Here is a 15,276-nt window from a genome sequence, read left to right as displayed (position 1 = left end):
AGAACCATTGGGCGGTCGCTGATCGTTGCCGGCGAAAATCGGTCTGCGTCACTGGAAAAGAGGATTGAACGGTTACTACATACGATCAGTGGTGTGTATAGTATCGAACGTACGACGAAGAAACAGAGACAGAAATAGAGGTACGGAGTGAGAGTTGGACAAAGAGGTGAACAGCGGTACAAACCAGAAATGGGTTTACAGAGTCGACAGGGGCTAAGTTGCACTTTATGCACGTATGAATACGCGTGAACCGAATGCTCGTACAGCGCACGCTCACGGTCCAGTTTATCAAAGATTGGAGATGGAATCGTTTCGTGAATCACGTCATAACGGTCTTTCGGTTTTGAAGAACGCGATTTCGCGATCGAACCAATCCCCCTAGCCGCTCGGTCAATTCGATACTATTCCGTTACCTCGCTACCTCTCTCTTTTTCCTCTCTTCTCTCTCTTTTTTTCGCACGCTGGAAAAATCGCTTGCTGATTCAATGGAGCTACCGTGGCTCGAAATCGTGGCGAGCCATTCGCGAAAAATGAAAAAAACCGCACAGAAATTTCGTCGAACGGCGAAGGCGGTGAAAAATGTGAAAGCCGTAGACGGAAGTTCGTGACGATGGTCCAAAATGAGCAAAAGCAAGAGTTTTAATTCGTCGTTCCCTTTTCTGCTTACGACGAACACGACCTCGTAACTTCAGAAATATGGAAACCGCCGTTCGAATACCGTTAATTGATCGGCTTCTTGTTAGAATCCGCGTAACTAGGGCCAAGGCAAACCCTGGGCAGAAATAATAGACCGTAGCCGCGCCGCGATTACTACGGTTAATCGAAGTATGCACATTGGCTCGAAGATAACCGATGTTTAGCTGGATCGTTATCGAAACTCGAGGGTTTAAGGGAGAGGAATTACTGCACGAGGAAAGGGAGATAGGAATCGACTGTTGTATATCTACGTTATCCTTTCATTTATTTTCTGCTATGATCAAATTGTTTTCTCTTGCTGCGCCATCGATGAACATTAATGAAAGTCGTTGAAAGTAGCAACAAGAATGAACGTCATATTACTTTTTGCGTGAAATGCAGCAAACTTGAAACAAGACAATCGAGAATCTGGAAAAGAAATTAATTACGAACAAAGGAAGGTAGGGCTATAAACGTTTGCGATTATAGATCAGGTCACCCTTTAGTATCGTTGACTATGATAACTAAATTACAGTCACTCGTGCACTTATGAGAGACAAGAATCTACAGAATGCTGATATACGTAAACATACAAAGTGACCCAAATAAACTACTTATTCTAAAATTAAAAAAACTGAACAGGTCTTTAAAGCAGTCTTACTTTTTTATGGGATCATGAAATTACCTACATATTTGCATAAACATCCGCAGTACAGCAATAACATTATACTACGTAATTTGTCATCATCTAGCAACGCAGTACACCATTCTGCTATTACGATCGAATTTGCTCTTTTTGCCTGTCATCAACGAAAATGAATGGTGGAAGTAATGTAAGTCAATGAAAGGAAGTAATGAAAGTTGAAGATAGAAGGGCACCGTAATTCGTCTTAAACATGGTAAATTCGTAACCAGGTACAATTTCGAATCAAGAATACAATCGTTTAGTGTAACCTACTGTCTACGTTGTTGCAAGATTGGCATTAGCGTTGACCTTGTCTCTATTCGAACACGTAGCTCGTAAATTCAAATCGCGGCGTGTCCCTTTTGTTCCGAGATCTGACGGGCTCCGTACCGGCACGGAATCAGCGTCGGAAGGACTATCCGAAAACAGGGAGCAGTTGAGCTAATTGGACTCTTTACCAGGGAGTTTGACTCGAAATTGCTTCGTAACGCGAGAGACACCGAGCGGAAGCGCGCTTAGCGCCCGCGCCCGTTTCAAGAAAGTGCAGTCGTTGCCATTTGATCCGTCTCGTTGCATTTAATCTGCTCGAATGTCGCTGGTTACGCGTCCTGTAGCGCCTTGCTGTCCTAACGAAGGAGAATCAAATTGTTCGGAAGAGAAAATTTGCAAGATGGTTTCATCTAAACAGTCGAACCTTTCCATCGTGTGTTTCGTGACAACTGAATTAATTGTAGGTTGACAGTTATAGGTCAGGTGGTTTTAAAGCCAAGTTAGGTAACTGGCTGCAGGAAAACTCAAAATGGTCAATGCGAAATACCTATACTTAGGTACACAATTTCTCTTCCCTTATTTTCGTCCTATAGACGTATTCATCGGTGGAAAATAGAACCAACAGGAAAACTGAAAAACTATCTTCAGCATCCCATAGTCATTTGACCAGAATAGAACTAAACTTTTATCGTATGTGCTCCGTCGAAAACTCAAACTTGTACAAAATTTCAAAAAATACTCTCAGGTCCTTAAAAAATTTCGATTACCACGAAATAAGTCTTTCCAAGATTCTCACACCCTTGCAAGATACACATTGCAATTCAAAAATGAATAAATAGAAAATACTGGAAATATACAGATCGTCTCATCGTTAATTTACACGAGGAAACGCGATGTGATATTACTTTGAGTAGCATAAATCCACTGTCTGTGCTTAACTTCGTTAACGTAACGGTGTCGCATCAATATACCTGCCGAACTCGCGAAATGTTGAAACTTTGAAACGACGCGAGACGACTGGTCACGGTCATAAGAATCGTCCAGAGTAGAAAGCGTGGAAAGGGGGGTCGTTTTATCTGACCTCTGGCGAAATGGTCCTGACGCAGCCCGATCGTGCAGATCCTCACTGTCCACGGATAGAGCTAGCTTTCTTTGTTTTTTATTCTCACGATAACGGCCACGACGTGATGGACGAACAATGTCTCTGTTTCCAGATTCCATGGTGGGAGAGATGGTCGTCGAGGCTGGGAAAAACGTGACGCTGAATTGTCCAGGGGTGACAGAGAATTCTCTCATACTGATGCTCGAATGGCGGGTTAACAGCATGCAGCTGCTTGAGTACAGCAGCAACACTACCATCGTATGGAACCATCAGAACAGGGTGTCGTTGTCGTTGAAAAACTACGCGCTCCAGTTCCATCCGGTCACCGCACAGGACACCGGAGAGTACACTTGCTTGGTGAACAGCCGCAGCATGCCGGAGGCTGTTATCAGTCTAATAGTTCATGGTGAGTGTTCATTCTTTTTTAGTGTTTCTTTACGTTTCGTGTCAGTCTACTCGATTTCGCTTTGATACGACTTTGCGTGACATAGAAATCGTTTCACGATGATTATCAAACGTCGATTGAAATACCGCCAAAAGTGGAAATAAATTAAATTGGTATAAAATGGAGCCTGTTCCTTTTCTGTCCATGGAAAAATTGAGTTTGTAACGATCGAAATTGCCGTATATTGGGCCACATTTGGACATCGTAAAAATAATCACGACAAATCCTGCCGAGTCTCTCGATTTAATCTGTCAGGATTGTCCCTCTCTCGCGAGTAAATTAAAAATTAACCTGGTCTCGCGTACCTCGTCGCTTGGCACCGCGCCAAACGGACCAAATGGGTCAGTATATTTGCGTTTTAACCTTGGCGCTCCATAATTCTTCTCGGCCCTTTTGAAACCATGATTCGCATGTACGTACTCATTTATAAAATTCTCACGATTCAATCCAACATTGCAGTGAAAAAACGTTCATCTGTTTTTTTTTCTTTTTTCTGGATCTCGTGTAAAAGCTAGAAAATAGAATATTTGTCGTGAAACAATGTGAACTAGCTGAAATTGAACGATTCTGAGGAATTATGTAAGCGGAACGTGGTCGGGTCATGCACCGTGGCAAATTTTGCAAGTCTTATTATTTTAAAGGGGGCCATCGAAAGAGTGGTCGGGTAACTAACGAAGGCAATTTTCGAGTCTTGCAAGGCGCGCCGTTCAGCCGTGCGGTAACCGAGCTCCTGGCAACTTCAATCCCTCGTTCCTTCAACGATATTGGATAAACTTGCGAGCCAGCGGGGCTAAATTTCCGGCGTAATGTAAAGGCAATTTACATCGTCGTTCGGATAATCGAGGAAACTCTGGCGAACGAGCATCGAAATTGTACATCGACCGTTCGAAAGCTTTTGGATCTTTCGCCGTTACGTTCGAGTTACTACGCTCGACAAGGACGCATCGATAAATCGTTTATCCACCGAGGAAGGGACGGTTCTTTGGTTAAGAAATTCTTTTTTTCCGATCCTGAGACTGGTCGAGAGTCACGAGTAAGCGCCAAAGACGTTTCCAACTTTCGAATGCGTTTCTTCTGTTTCTCGGTGTTGTTAAAAATGAAGAAAACTTTCCCGGGGCAGCTATGTTGCTTTTAGCCGGTAACGGTGCACAGAAGGAGCCCTGGGACCACTGGGAATTCTCTGCGAGTTGCGCATCGATCGTTCCTCCCTTTGAACCGTGTTGGAAACTAAAAATCCTATAGTTAGTGTACTGTCTGTAGTTCGATGGAACCATCCGACTTGCAAGCTAACGGTGCCTAAAACCTAGCGAACGACCATAGTTCCGTGCTCGTCCTTTCATCGAACATATCACGTAGGGAAATTAATCGATCCTTTTCCCGCCGCGTAATGATTTTCGTACTTTCGTTCGTACGCCAACGTCTAGCAATTTGTGTTTACCAAACTGGATGGGAAAGTAGTCCAAGTTTATACGAAGTTCGCGATGTCGACTAAAGGGGAAAGGAGATATGTGTGAACGCGAAAGGGAGAACGAAGGAGAGGGATAACGTGATAACATTCTTCCTAACTATCTCGTTGCCCTTCTAATGTTTTATTTTACACGTGAGTTTCCCTTCACTTGTCGCGGTATGTTTGCCGTAAGTATTTACGGCTGATTTGAATTCGTCACGTGCTACCTACCGCGTCAAAAGCTAACTTTTCCGAGCGTCCCATAGGCGTCGGAATCGTGGGAGTTCTCGTTAAAACTTCGCCCCGCATAACTTGGCTGAAAGTTTCGCACGCGCGCGCGCGTGCATCTCTTACTCAGAAAGACAGAGGGAGAAAAAGAGAAACCGGAGCCCCTATCGCGTTATGTCTCGGTCATTTGCATTCAATGCACGATCCGCGACTCCATTTGAATAAGAAGTTCGCCGCGGTTGAAACGAACTGCTTCGAAAAAAATAAATTCAATATTTTCCCTGAGATTCTTCCTTCCATTGCCTGTATCCGGCAAACTAACGACATTTTCGTGGATGATTAGCGACGCGATGCTTTCGTCGCTTCTCTCTTGAGTTGGTTAGAGTAACTATAAGTTTTTTTTTACAGCATTCATTGAAGCGTTAAATGTGTGAATTAATTTCGTACCTTTAAGTTTACTTGTTTCCAATAATACGTTCACAAATTCAAACATTTTCCGATCTTTTGACAAAAGCGTTTTAAAAACACGTCATTCATATTCACGCGACTTTATTCAATTTTCGAAATAATTATTTTAGATTCTTCGTGTGTACGCAACTGCACACTATATAAATAATTCTAATTAAAATTGTATGAGAAAAATAAAACGGCAGAATATATTCATATTTCAATAAAAGTTCATATCAATTTTATTAAAAACATCTGCATATACCCGGTAATTGAAAAAGAGAGAAAATTGAAATCCGTCATTCTGACAGATTCGCTAACTATGTATTTAACGATTCGGTATTTAACGATTATTTTCATGTTAAACAATCGTTAAACAGAAACTGGATTTTTCCTAAAAAATATCAAGTAAATTCTCTTCTTTGATAAACAAAATATTGCAAATCGCATCCTTTACGATTCTCAAATCATCGAGAAACACAAGCAACGTTCTTCTATGTCATACAGATTAATCAACCGCTTTTTTTACTTAAAAAATCAAGTAGTAAAGGGGTGAAAAACATTCTCATGGCATTTATGTAAAGTTTAGTAACTACAGTAGCAACCGAGTCGCGCGGGAAACAGTAAAACGAAAGAGTAAACTTTCTTTGTCGACGGAGTTAATCGTCATGGATGAAAGTTCGCGTTTGACAGGTAAACGGGCAGCGATAGTCGGCGAACATTCAGAGGGATATTTCGCGTTCGCGCGATCCCGATTTCAAATACCGCCTTTTATATCGTATATTCCGCGCGGCGCGTGATAGTGTCCGGAATTCCGGACACGTACCGTTTCGACGGTAACCAATATCCGCGTTATATCAACCATTAAAATGAATATTTCTGGAATCCGTAGCGGGTGTGGTTTCGTGACGCCTCGTTTCCCGGAAGACTTCCGTTTTCCTTGATTTTTCCGCGAACTTCTTTCGAACTTGCTCGCTTCTGTTTGACTTTTCCATCATTGCTAAAACCCTTTGGTAGATCCAACGCGATGCGACGCGACGCGACGAGGCGAATTTTCTTTTCATGTCGACGTGAGTTTTACGTGAATCTTACGTGGATCTTTCTTGAAATTACGATTAGGCGCCACTGGGACGAACAAATGTTTCGATCGATAACCCGGTTCCATTATAAGTACAGCCACGGATTTCCATTTTCGGGATATTCCACTTTGGAAATTAATTCTACTTTTAAGGCTTTGTTACGTCCCCTATATTCTTCTTTCGTTTTTGCGGTTGAAAGCATGGGTAGAACTTTGCGTTTTATGATCTTTCTCAGTTTAAAACTTCTGTGGAACGTACGTAGCGAAGGTAGATGATATAACATAGCAGATGGTTAAGTGTCGATGTCTTTCAGTGCCGGGCCGAAAGTCGGACGATTATTTGGACGGCTGGAAAAGTTGAGCCTCTTTAAGATCGGCGTAAAAGCTTCGCGAAATAGAACGGTTTTCTGTGATTTTTCAAGCAGATTTTCTGGAAGTTAAATCAAATTCGCCAAAGGGACTCTGTGCCAGACAGAAGCGATATTCGAGCTTTGAAAATTCTCCGCGTCGTACGGCTCGTGACATCGATGTCCTCGTTTCGAGTCTCGTCTACCAAAGAATCTTCTTCTCCTTTTATTTGTTATGCAGCCAGATCCAGCGATGTTACATAGTGAATAATTGTCCGAACTTTGTGCCAACTCGACGAACTCATTGAAATTCATATTGTTTATACGAACCGTAAAACGTTACTTTCAGTGAGATTCAAGGTGACATCCGCGTTTTACAAGTGCCTGCTGAATACTGAAATCGTTCTTTAAGATGAAGGAATTTACCGAATTTACAACGTCTGCGATGATTCATCGTATTTTCTGCTACCTCTTCATTTACCGAGAAACAAGAACTCGTAAAACCGTTTCGTAACGTAATAACGACAGTTACTTCGTTCATTATGTCTCATTTCCATCTCAATCGAAGTAGCTCGCTCAAAAACTTCTGCAACTCGTCGACAGTCCACCGTTACGAATGTCTGATTTGATAAAGGCGATGAAATTTTAAAATATTGCCAGGCAGAGACGCCACTTTAGGGGCGAATACCATTCACGAAAACAATCAAGGAAGTTCGTGCAAATGCATCGTTTCGAATAGCGATACGTTTAAAGTTTAAACGTGCTTCAAGATTCAAGATATTACAGCTATAGCAGCACTTAACAAGCGCAGACAAATTTCTACGTGGTCTCATGCGTGTCGATCTCCACGAACTAGAAATTCTAAAAATGGCTTCACATTTGTTATCGATATTTTAGAATAAACTGTCGACATCCTTGTCTTGATCCACAGACACTTCCAGATACAAGGAGTACGTATCAACCAATAGGTAAACAAAATCCACGTAAGACGAGCGTTTAAATTTTTCTGTCGCATTAATAAGTTACTATTGGATCGCACTGGTTAGTCCTCATAATTAAAAGTTACTATGAAAATTTGAAACATTGTTCGCAATTAATCAAACAGTAGCACGTCAAACTTCTCAACGAAATATTAAGCCGGAATATTAACCATTGTGCACTTGTAACGGTTCAACCTGTCCAAGGAATGATCGGAAACATCAACGCGATTATAACTTGGGAACAGGATTACCCGTGAGATAAGTTTATGTTTCCAAAGTGATAGGCAGACTTGTTGTTTCGACTTGCTGTTTGTGCCGTTGAAATCCCGGACGCTGTTCGTGACATGGGAAAGCGCAGGGCCGCTCGTCGACTTTCAAGGTTCGTTTCACGTAAAAATTAACGGAGAGACAGGGAGACGAAGACTCGTGGATCGAGTGGATCGAGACAGAAGATCGACGAAAGAGCAAACGAGAGAAGAAAGTGGAGGTACAAAGGCAGCGAAGAGAGCGCCTTGATAACGATCACCGCTTTTACTCCGCCTCACACGAGCTGTACCTTTGTTTTCCCCGTTTCTCCCCTTCCCTCTTATTTCTCTGAATAGCGCACACCACCCGGCCTCTAGCCCAATGTTCGACTCCCTTTCCCCCTCCTTGTTCTCTATATCGGTGCCCGGAACCCAGCGAAGATAACTACGTTTTCCAGGGAAATGGTTCGAATTCGTTGGGATGTGGTTTCGGAGCGCGAACAGCGTGTACAGGCAAAGAAAGGAGCCCGATTGAATATGGAAGGGGCTTCTAGGCCGGTCTCGTTAATCTTCAAAGGACTGCACGAACTCTGGGCCAACGTCGAAATTGAATAAATGTTTTCTCCTTTTGTCGATGCTCATGGGACGCGTATGGGCGAAAAGCTCACACATGCAGGAGAATGTAGGCCCTCGAAGATCGAGAGTTCATCTAACTTTATTCTGCGTTCTACATTCTTTCGTGGTATGTCGTGTGGAATAGACGAAACACGACAGTCTTCTCGATCGTGGTTTTCACAGTGAAGATAGAAGAGTAGGGAGAAAGGACATTTATAAAGCGGATAATATATAGGTCGTAGATGATTTTGGATCAAAATAGGGTTGAATCTGTTTAAATTGACTAAATCGTGAAGGTGATTTTTCTAATTCAATCGATACTTGCATGTATTGATAATAACAGGGAACGTAGAAAGGTGCAACTTGATAACACGTATTATCTCTTTTATCGAAGTAAATTCTACCTGATCCATAATTAAACATAAATCTCCTTTAGAACCCCTTCACCTTACAAGAGTGCACATTTATCGAAACGGAAAAACGTATTGTAAGAACAAGAGTGAAAGTTATTAACACTGAGCATATTTAATAAGAACATCGAGCAGTGTGTCATATTTCTCGCGTCATCACTAATGCGAGGATCACTGCAATGTGTCCTTTCAAATAAGCGTCGACAAGATTGTAGCGTAGTCAAGTGAACGTGGTACCCACTCAGCTCTATTTATCGGTTTTTACGGGGCCCTGTATGCGCGACCCGATTCGATGCACTTTGTCTCCGCATTTACGACTCCCAACAGTAACAGAGCGACAATGGGTGAAAAACGTGTCTCGCAACGAACAAGGATTGTTGGCCGAAGTGAAACAGTGCCCCGCGGTTTCAAATTCGATCTCTCTCTCTCTCTATCTATCTATCTCTTTCTGTCTGTCTCTCTCTTTCTCTTTCTCCCTCGTTTATACGGTGCCGCGTCGGGTTTTTGTTTCCTTTCTCTGTGACTGTTCTCACTTTTTCAGCGTCCTGCCTTTTTTCCCTGACGCCACGATTGAGAAATTCTATTAAATCAACTGAAACGATGATATCGACGCGCGTGCTCGTAAATCAAGCTCGTCCAAAAATCGCGAGCCGTTGGTGATGGAAAGGTCGATAAAGGAGCCAGGCTTGACGGATTTTGATACTTTTTATCGGCACAATGATGGAGTTATTCGAATCTTTTTCCATTCGCAAGCAATGCAATATCTAGCGGATAACACTGTTACGATATAGCTATGATCGAACGTTTATCGCATCGCAACTGCTGTATCGCAATTTTAAGTGAACGTGAAAGAGGAAGCAGACGTGAAAATGCACGAGAATGAACCTGAGTACACCGCGAAGCTAGTAAGAAAACTGGCATAAGCAATGCGAGTCTGATTGGTTATTTTATACAGACACAACACAATCGAAAAGATAAGCGCGTGTATTGGCCGGAAGTTCTGCATATATCAATAAAACAATGTAACAGTACGCGACCGTGAATATATAAAGACCAGTACTACCTCCCTTGTTCTTGCACTGTACCGTTAGACATCTTTTCAGCCCCGCACAGTTCATTAGAAAAAGTTTCCAGTTGAATTTTAGTGCCGGAGAGAAAGAACTGCTAGGAATGTAGCATAGGAGTGAACGAAGCAATAGGACTGTATATTAATTATTATACTTTTCAGAATATGTACATTCTTACTATTACTCTATTGTTCCATTCTTTCTCTATTGTTCTATTTTTTGTCACTTGTCGTTATTAAACTCGAACAATTTATTTTTACGAAAGGAATTTATATTTCTGCTTTTGGGTGAATTAATTTAGGGAATTTATCTTTAAAGAAGAAATGTATCTCTTTATTTGTGGCTCAATCTATCCGAGATATAATTTGCCCTGAGATAAACAAACTTTTGACACTGATTATTTAACTTGATTACTATCTAGATATTGTGCTCATTGCTTTTGCATAATTTCGTTCGTCAATCCCAGAATAAGGGACTATTTAATGATTCACTATGAACGTAGCAAATACAAAGCATATACATATATACGTAACAGTATAAGTTATAACTATTTTGTTGATAGATAAGAAAAGAAAAACGAGCCTGTCGAGCGTCATAATTATTATCAGAACCCTTTAAATTATATAGTATTAGTTTATTATAATATGTTATTTGTTCACCGTTATTTAATATTCTCGATAAACAATTAATAATTCGTCACTCATAATAAAGTCCACGCAACGAAATACAATACGTCCACTTTAACGACCGTTTGAAAATACACGAATTCTCTCCCGTTTCGTTTCTAATCCTCCATCCATCGAGGATTCACGAAACAATCCGCGACATCGTTTATTCGCGCTTTGACACGGTAATGTAGCAAACACGTCTCGGTTCAAGGGGGTGTTCGAGAGAAAAGAGCGGATGCTCGTGGAATCCATTCTTCCCAGACGCACAAAGCAGACTGGAATTATCATGCCGCTGGTTTACTGCATCGGAATCCGGTGTTCAGCGAGCCGGGCTATGAATAAACGGCAGTCGTTTAACAGCGCTACAGTTTTTTCGACTCGTGGCGAAATCATTTCATTCATATGCATGACAGACTATGCTACGTTGGGAAAGTAATACGGAGAGACAGTCTAGACAAGGAACGAACGGAGGGAGAAAAGAAAAGAGAGAGAAAACCAGAATATAACGAAGGAAGAAATACCGCGAAATCTCGGTGGCGCCTAACGAGCCACGATTATTCTTCGGATAACGACCGCCTCCAGACGCGTCGGATCTTTGCATGATGAACACGCCTACGGTATTGTTTGTGTCGACTCGTCCCCCTGGGACGGTCACTTCTTTATCCACCATTCGCAAAAGCGAATGTGATTTTCTCGAAAAACGATAAATCGAACGACGAGTGTTGATTTTGACCCTGAGGCTACGGATCCCGATGAACACTGGCTGGATTATGAGGATTTTATTTAAGTCGAACCGAACTTACCTAATTTTTACGAAAATGAAACAAAACTATTCAGGAAACAGGAAATTTTTATAAATGTATTGTATACGTAATACGAAACATTTTCGGAAAGAGGGTACTAAATTTGGAAATTGTAAATAAATAAAATTTTTTAAAATAAATAATATTCATATATATATATGTACAGATTGTACACCAATAACAGTATATCTACCATATAATATTTATTTTTATTACAATCGTTTGCGATATTTATTATCATTTCCATCGCATGTATAACATCTAGGACATTCCAGGATCTTTTTCTATACGATGTTTCTGTAACTTTCCCCTCGATCGATTCTGTAGGATCTACTACTTGCTTATAAAAAGTTATTCCATGATTTTCAAAATCAGGAAAAATCAATTAATAATTGTTCTGGCAATAACTCGAAAAATATCTGTATGTACAATGACTCGATCATCGGATGGCGAGGGTTAATCGGGTTGCCTGAAGCCCCTGTAACTCCTGAAGACATTGTGAACGCAATTTGCAAGAACAACAACTCATTAAAGACCATTTTGTTACGCCTATGATCGCAACGGGGCATCCTCTACCTCGGTGAAAGGGTAAGAAGCTTTCAGAGAGGAAGTTCGCAACAAGAACACTTCCAACAAGAAGTAGCGCTATCCTTGAAGACATGGCGCCAAGAACTTCGTCGACAGTAAAACGGCTGAAGTCAGGATTTCGAAACTGCCACGGTTACGTTGAAAGGTATTGAATGTTTCACGGTTACCTGAAACGCGTCTAAATAATCATAGCTGTTTTCTTTCATCGTGTAACTTTCACGCTTAAAGCGAGTATGCGAGTATGGAACAAACGATATATAATTAGAGCAAATGAAAAGATTTAGGAGGAATATCGCGCTGCAGATAGCTCGCAGGAAAGCTTGCTGTAAATGGAGGAATAAAGCGTCGAAAACGATCCCCTTCGCGTCAGTTGCAAAGAGTAAATGGAACAGCTGCTCGACGAGAGGAGGAAAGTGAAAAGCAGCAGAGAGAGACACCGATAGAAGGAAGACGCCATGACGAGCAAGAGGGATTGCGTCCCTCCGCGACGGGGCAAATAAAATGTCTCTTTGTATCTTGCCAGGAAAGCCGTCCCATCGTCTTTCCACCATCGCAACCCACCCATCTCTACACCCACCTCCTTTTCTTTCCTTTTTCTTTACCAGCGTCTTCGTCTTTGTAGTGACAATTCTAGGGCGTATTCGAGTTCTTCTTGACACAATTCCTAGTCACGGAAATTGCACGACGAATCTCTGTAATCAAAGCTTCTGACTTGGCGATCGAGTTAATGGCATGTATGTACATCACGCGTGTAAGCGGTTTAGCGACGGATTTATCGTTGACTTTATTTACTGCCGCGCGTGCAGGTAACTTGATTCGTTTCACTGGTCGACGACATTATACGGTTACATTGTTCGAGTATGATTTACGAACGGATTAAATAGAACCTAAGATAGCAGTCTTTATAAGGAACATGTTATTGAAAGATTGGTACATACTTGACTATTTTTCTATATTAGTCTTTGCTATGGAGAGAAAATACGATTTATGTCGAGCCTTTGTACCTTTAGATCAGTTTATTACAAAATAGATTGCTTTTAAGATAGGTATGATAATTAAATGTAACGGATTTTTGGTCGTGTGTGTTCTGTAATTGTTGTTAATTATTCATTTCATTCTCATACAAATTTCATACCAAAAATTATTTATTACTACTTTTACTTGTATAACCTCTAGTTTCATACTACAATATTCATCTATAGAGTAACTAAGAATATTTATAACCTGATAACTCGTCAGTCTACGATACATTCGACCATCCATTCAGGAATAATACACGAATCTTTAAACGTATTCCATCGCCTATGTATCTGACTATATTTGACGATATACGAGCCGCATAGCAAAACGTATTCGTATACATAGGTAGGTCAGATAACTGGAACGACGAGTTCGAAATATATGGAGCCAAAAGGGAAAGACCATCCTGACGGAGCAAATAAAATTTCCCCTTCTCGAGATTACTCCGCTACCTGTCTTCCAGACGTTATTGTCAGCTTGAAGAAACGTCGAGCATCGAGTCCCGTCGTACTTTCCACCCCTCCCACTTCGCTTCCATCCTCCTTATTCTTCCTTTCTGTCGTCCATCCTCTGGTATCAACGAATCTTACAACTACTCGCAACCTCAAATGACTGAAACATCGCCGACTCCCGCCTCCACTTTAGACTTTAACTTCTGAATGGCGTTTTTTGCTTGTTCTCACTGGTGGACAATGAACCTGCAGACGCTGGCTTGCTCTTGGAATTTCTTGTACAACGTGATAGAACATAGAGATTCGAGAGGAAACTTGGAACAAACAATCATGAATTCGCCTTTTTGAAGTTGGACATGTATTTGGTGTTTGATTGTACTATGGTCGAGCAGGAACGTTATTTTTTAAAACAGCTCCAATATTGAAATCGTCGTGTGTGTTCTAAATACTGGAAACATCTTATTTCTTCAATTTTGTTTTTCTTAGATGATCAGAATAATAGATACGATAATATGGATAATCAGAATTCACTCGAATTTAAAGAAATAGGTTGAGCGCAATTTTTAAACTGATGAAATCGTATATTTAGTAGATTCAGTAATATAATATAATGGTTTAAAAGAATGATGTAAAGAGTTATAAAAATATAGCAGTCTTTCTAAAAATCATTTCACCGTCGTTGTTTCATTAATCTCGCAAGGATTAACAGGTGTCAAGTTCGTGTAGAATTTTCGCATCTTCCCTTCTTAGCAGCAAGAGTGTCGGAAACCAAGAATTTCCGAAAGGCGTATTTACTTGAAATAATACGACGAACAAAATCAAATCTGTAGAAAATTTCATAGTGTCTCAGAATCTCGTTCATCTGACACAAATACGAATACTGCCATTGTTCTTCTTAAATCAAAGTATGCTAACGCCTATGCATTCAATCAACGTATCCCTCGGTCAAAGACACTTGAGTTATACCTAAATTTTTTGCAAGAAGTCAATTAGTCATAGACTTTAATCGAATCAACTCATAAATCGTGTACAAAATAAACAGCACATCAACTGTTATTAATTCGATTGACTTTCTTTCTCTGGCCTTGCAGTTCAATAGATCATTCGAGATGGAGCACACACTGCAGCAACATATATCAGGACAATTCCTCTGGGATTAAAACCTTTTTTCTATAGTAAATCCACAACTGCAAACCAGGCACACTCGCGCAACACCCCATCCGCGGACTCCTCATCCCCAACAGTCATCGTGTTGAAACCAGGGAAAAAGCGTCGAGTCGGTGTTCGCTACGGTACAGCTGCTCGCAATTGCAACAAATCTCCTCGCCCGCAGGCTTGCGGCTATCGAATTTCGGTAATTCGAGTCGCTCGAGTATTTCTCACTGCACACCGTAAACATCGGCAGAACTATTTGTAAATTTCTCGCCGCGAACTCGATATACTGTACGTTCTTGACGAAATAGGCGCAACTCCCAAGAATACTTCCCCATGACGATGACAGTCTTGAGAGGAAAACCCTGGAACTACTAATCCCATTACCATGATTCCTTAATTGAATTTTGCCAGGTCGCAAGGATGATTTAGCATGCGTTTGATTTAACGTTTAATCAAAGAGATTCAATTAAAAAACTGACGTAACAAACTGACGAATGACGTTGAGATATACATGGTTTATTAATCAGTTATAATTGCACTGTAGATATA

At 41.0% G+C, this 15,276-nt stretch overlaps 1 protein-coding gene across 4 annotated transcripts in view; it reads left to right on the top strand.

Annotated features, from left to right (window-relative positions):
• LOC139989363 (putative receptor-type tyrosine-protein phosphatase mosPTP-1) overlaps positions 1-15,276 on the top strand; it is a 419,667-nt gene that overhangs the window by 151,364 nt on the left and 253,027 nt on the right. For all 4 annotated transcript variants that reach the window (XM_072007638.1, XM_072007639.1, XM_072007637.1 and 1 more), the window contains exon 2: positions 2,845-3,138. In XM_072007638.1, the coding sequence (XP_071863739.1) occupies positions 2,845-3,138 (294 nt within the window). The remainder of the gene's footprint in view (positions 1-2,844; positions 3,139-15,276) is intronic.

The sequence above is a fragment of the Bombus fervidus genome, chromosome 7 (genome assembly GCF_041682495.2).
Source record: "Bombus fervidus isolate BK054 chromosome 7, iyBomFerv1, whole genome shotgun sequence".
In the NCBI taxonomy this organism is placed as follows: domain Eukaryota; kingdom Metazoa; phylum Arthropoda; class Insecta; order Hymenoptera; family Apidae; genus Bombus; species Bombus fervidus.
The sequence above is the reverse complement of the archived record's forward strand: the minus strand, read 5'-3'. Positions and strand labels throughout refer to the sequence as shown.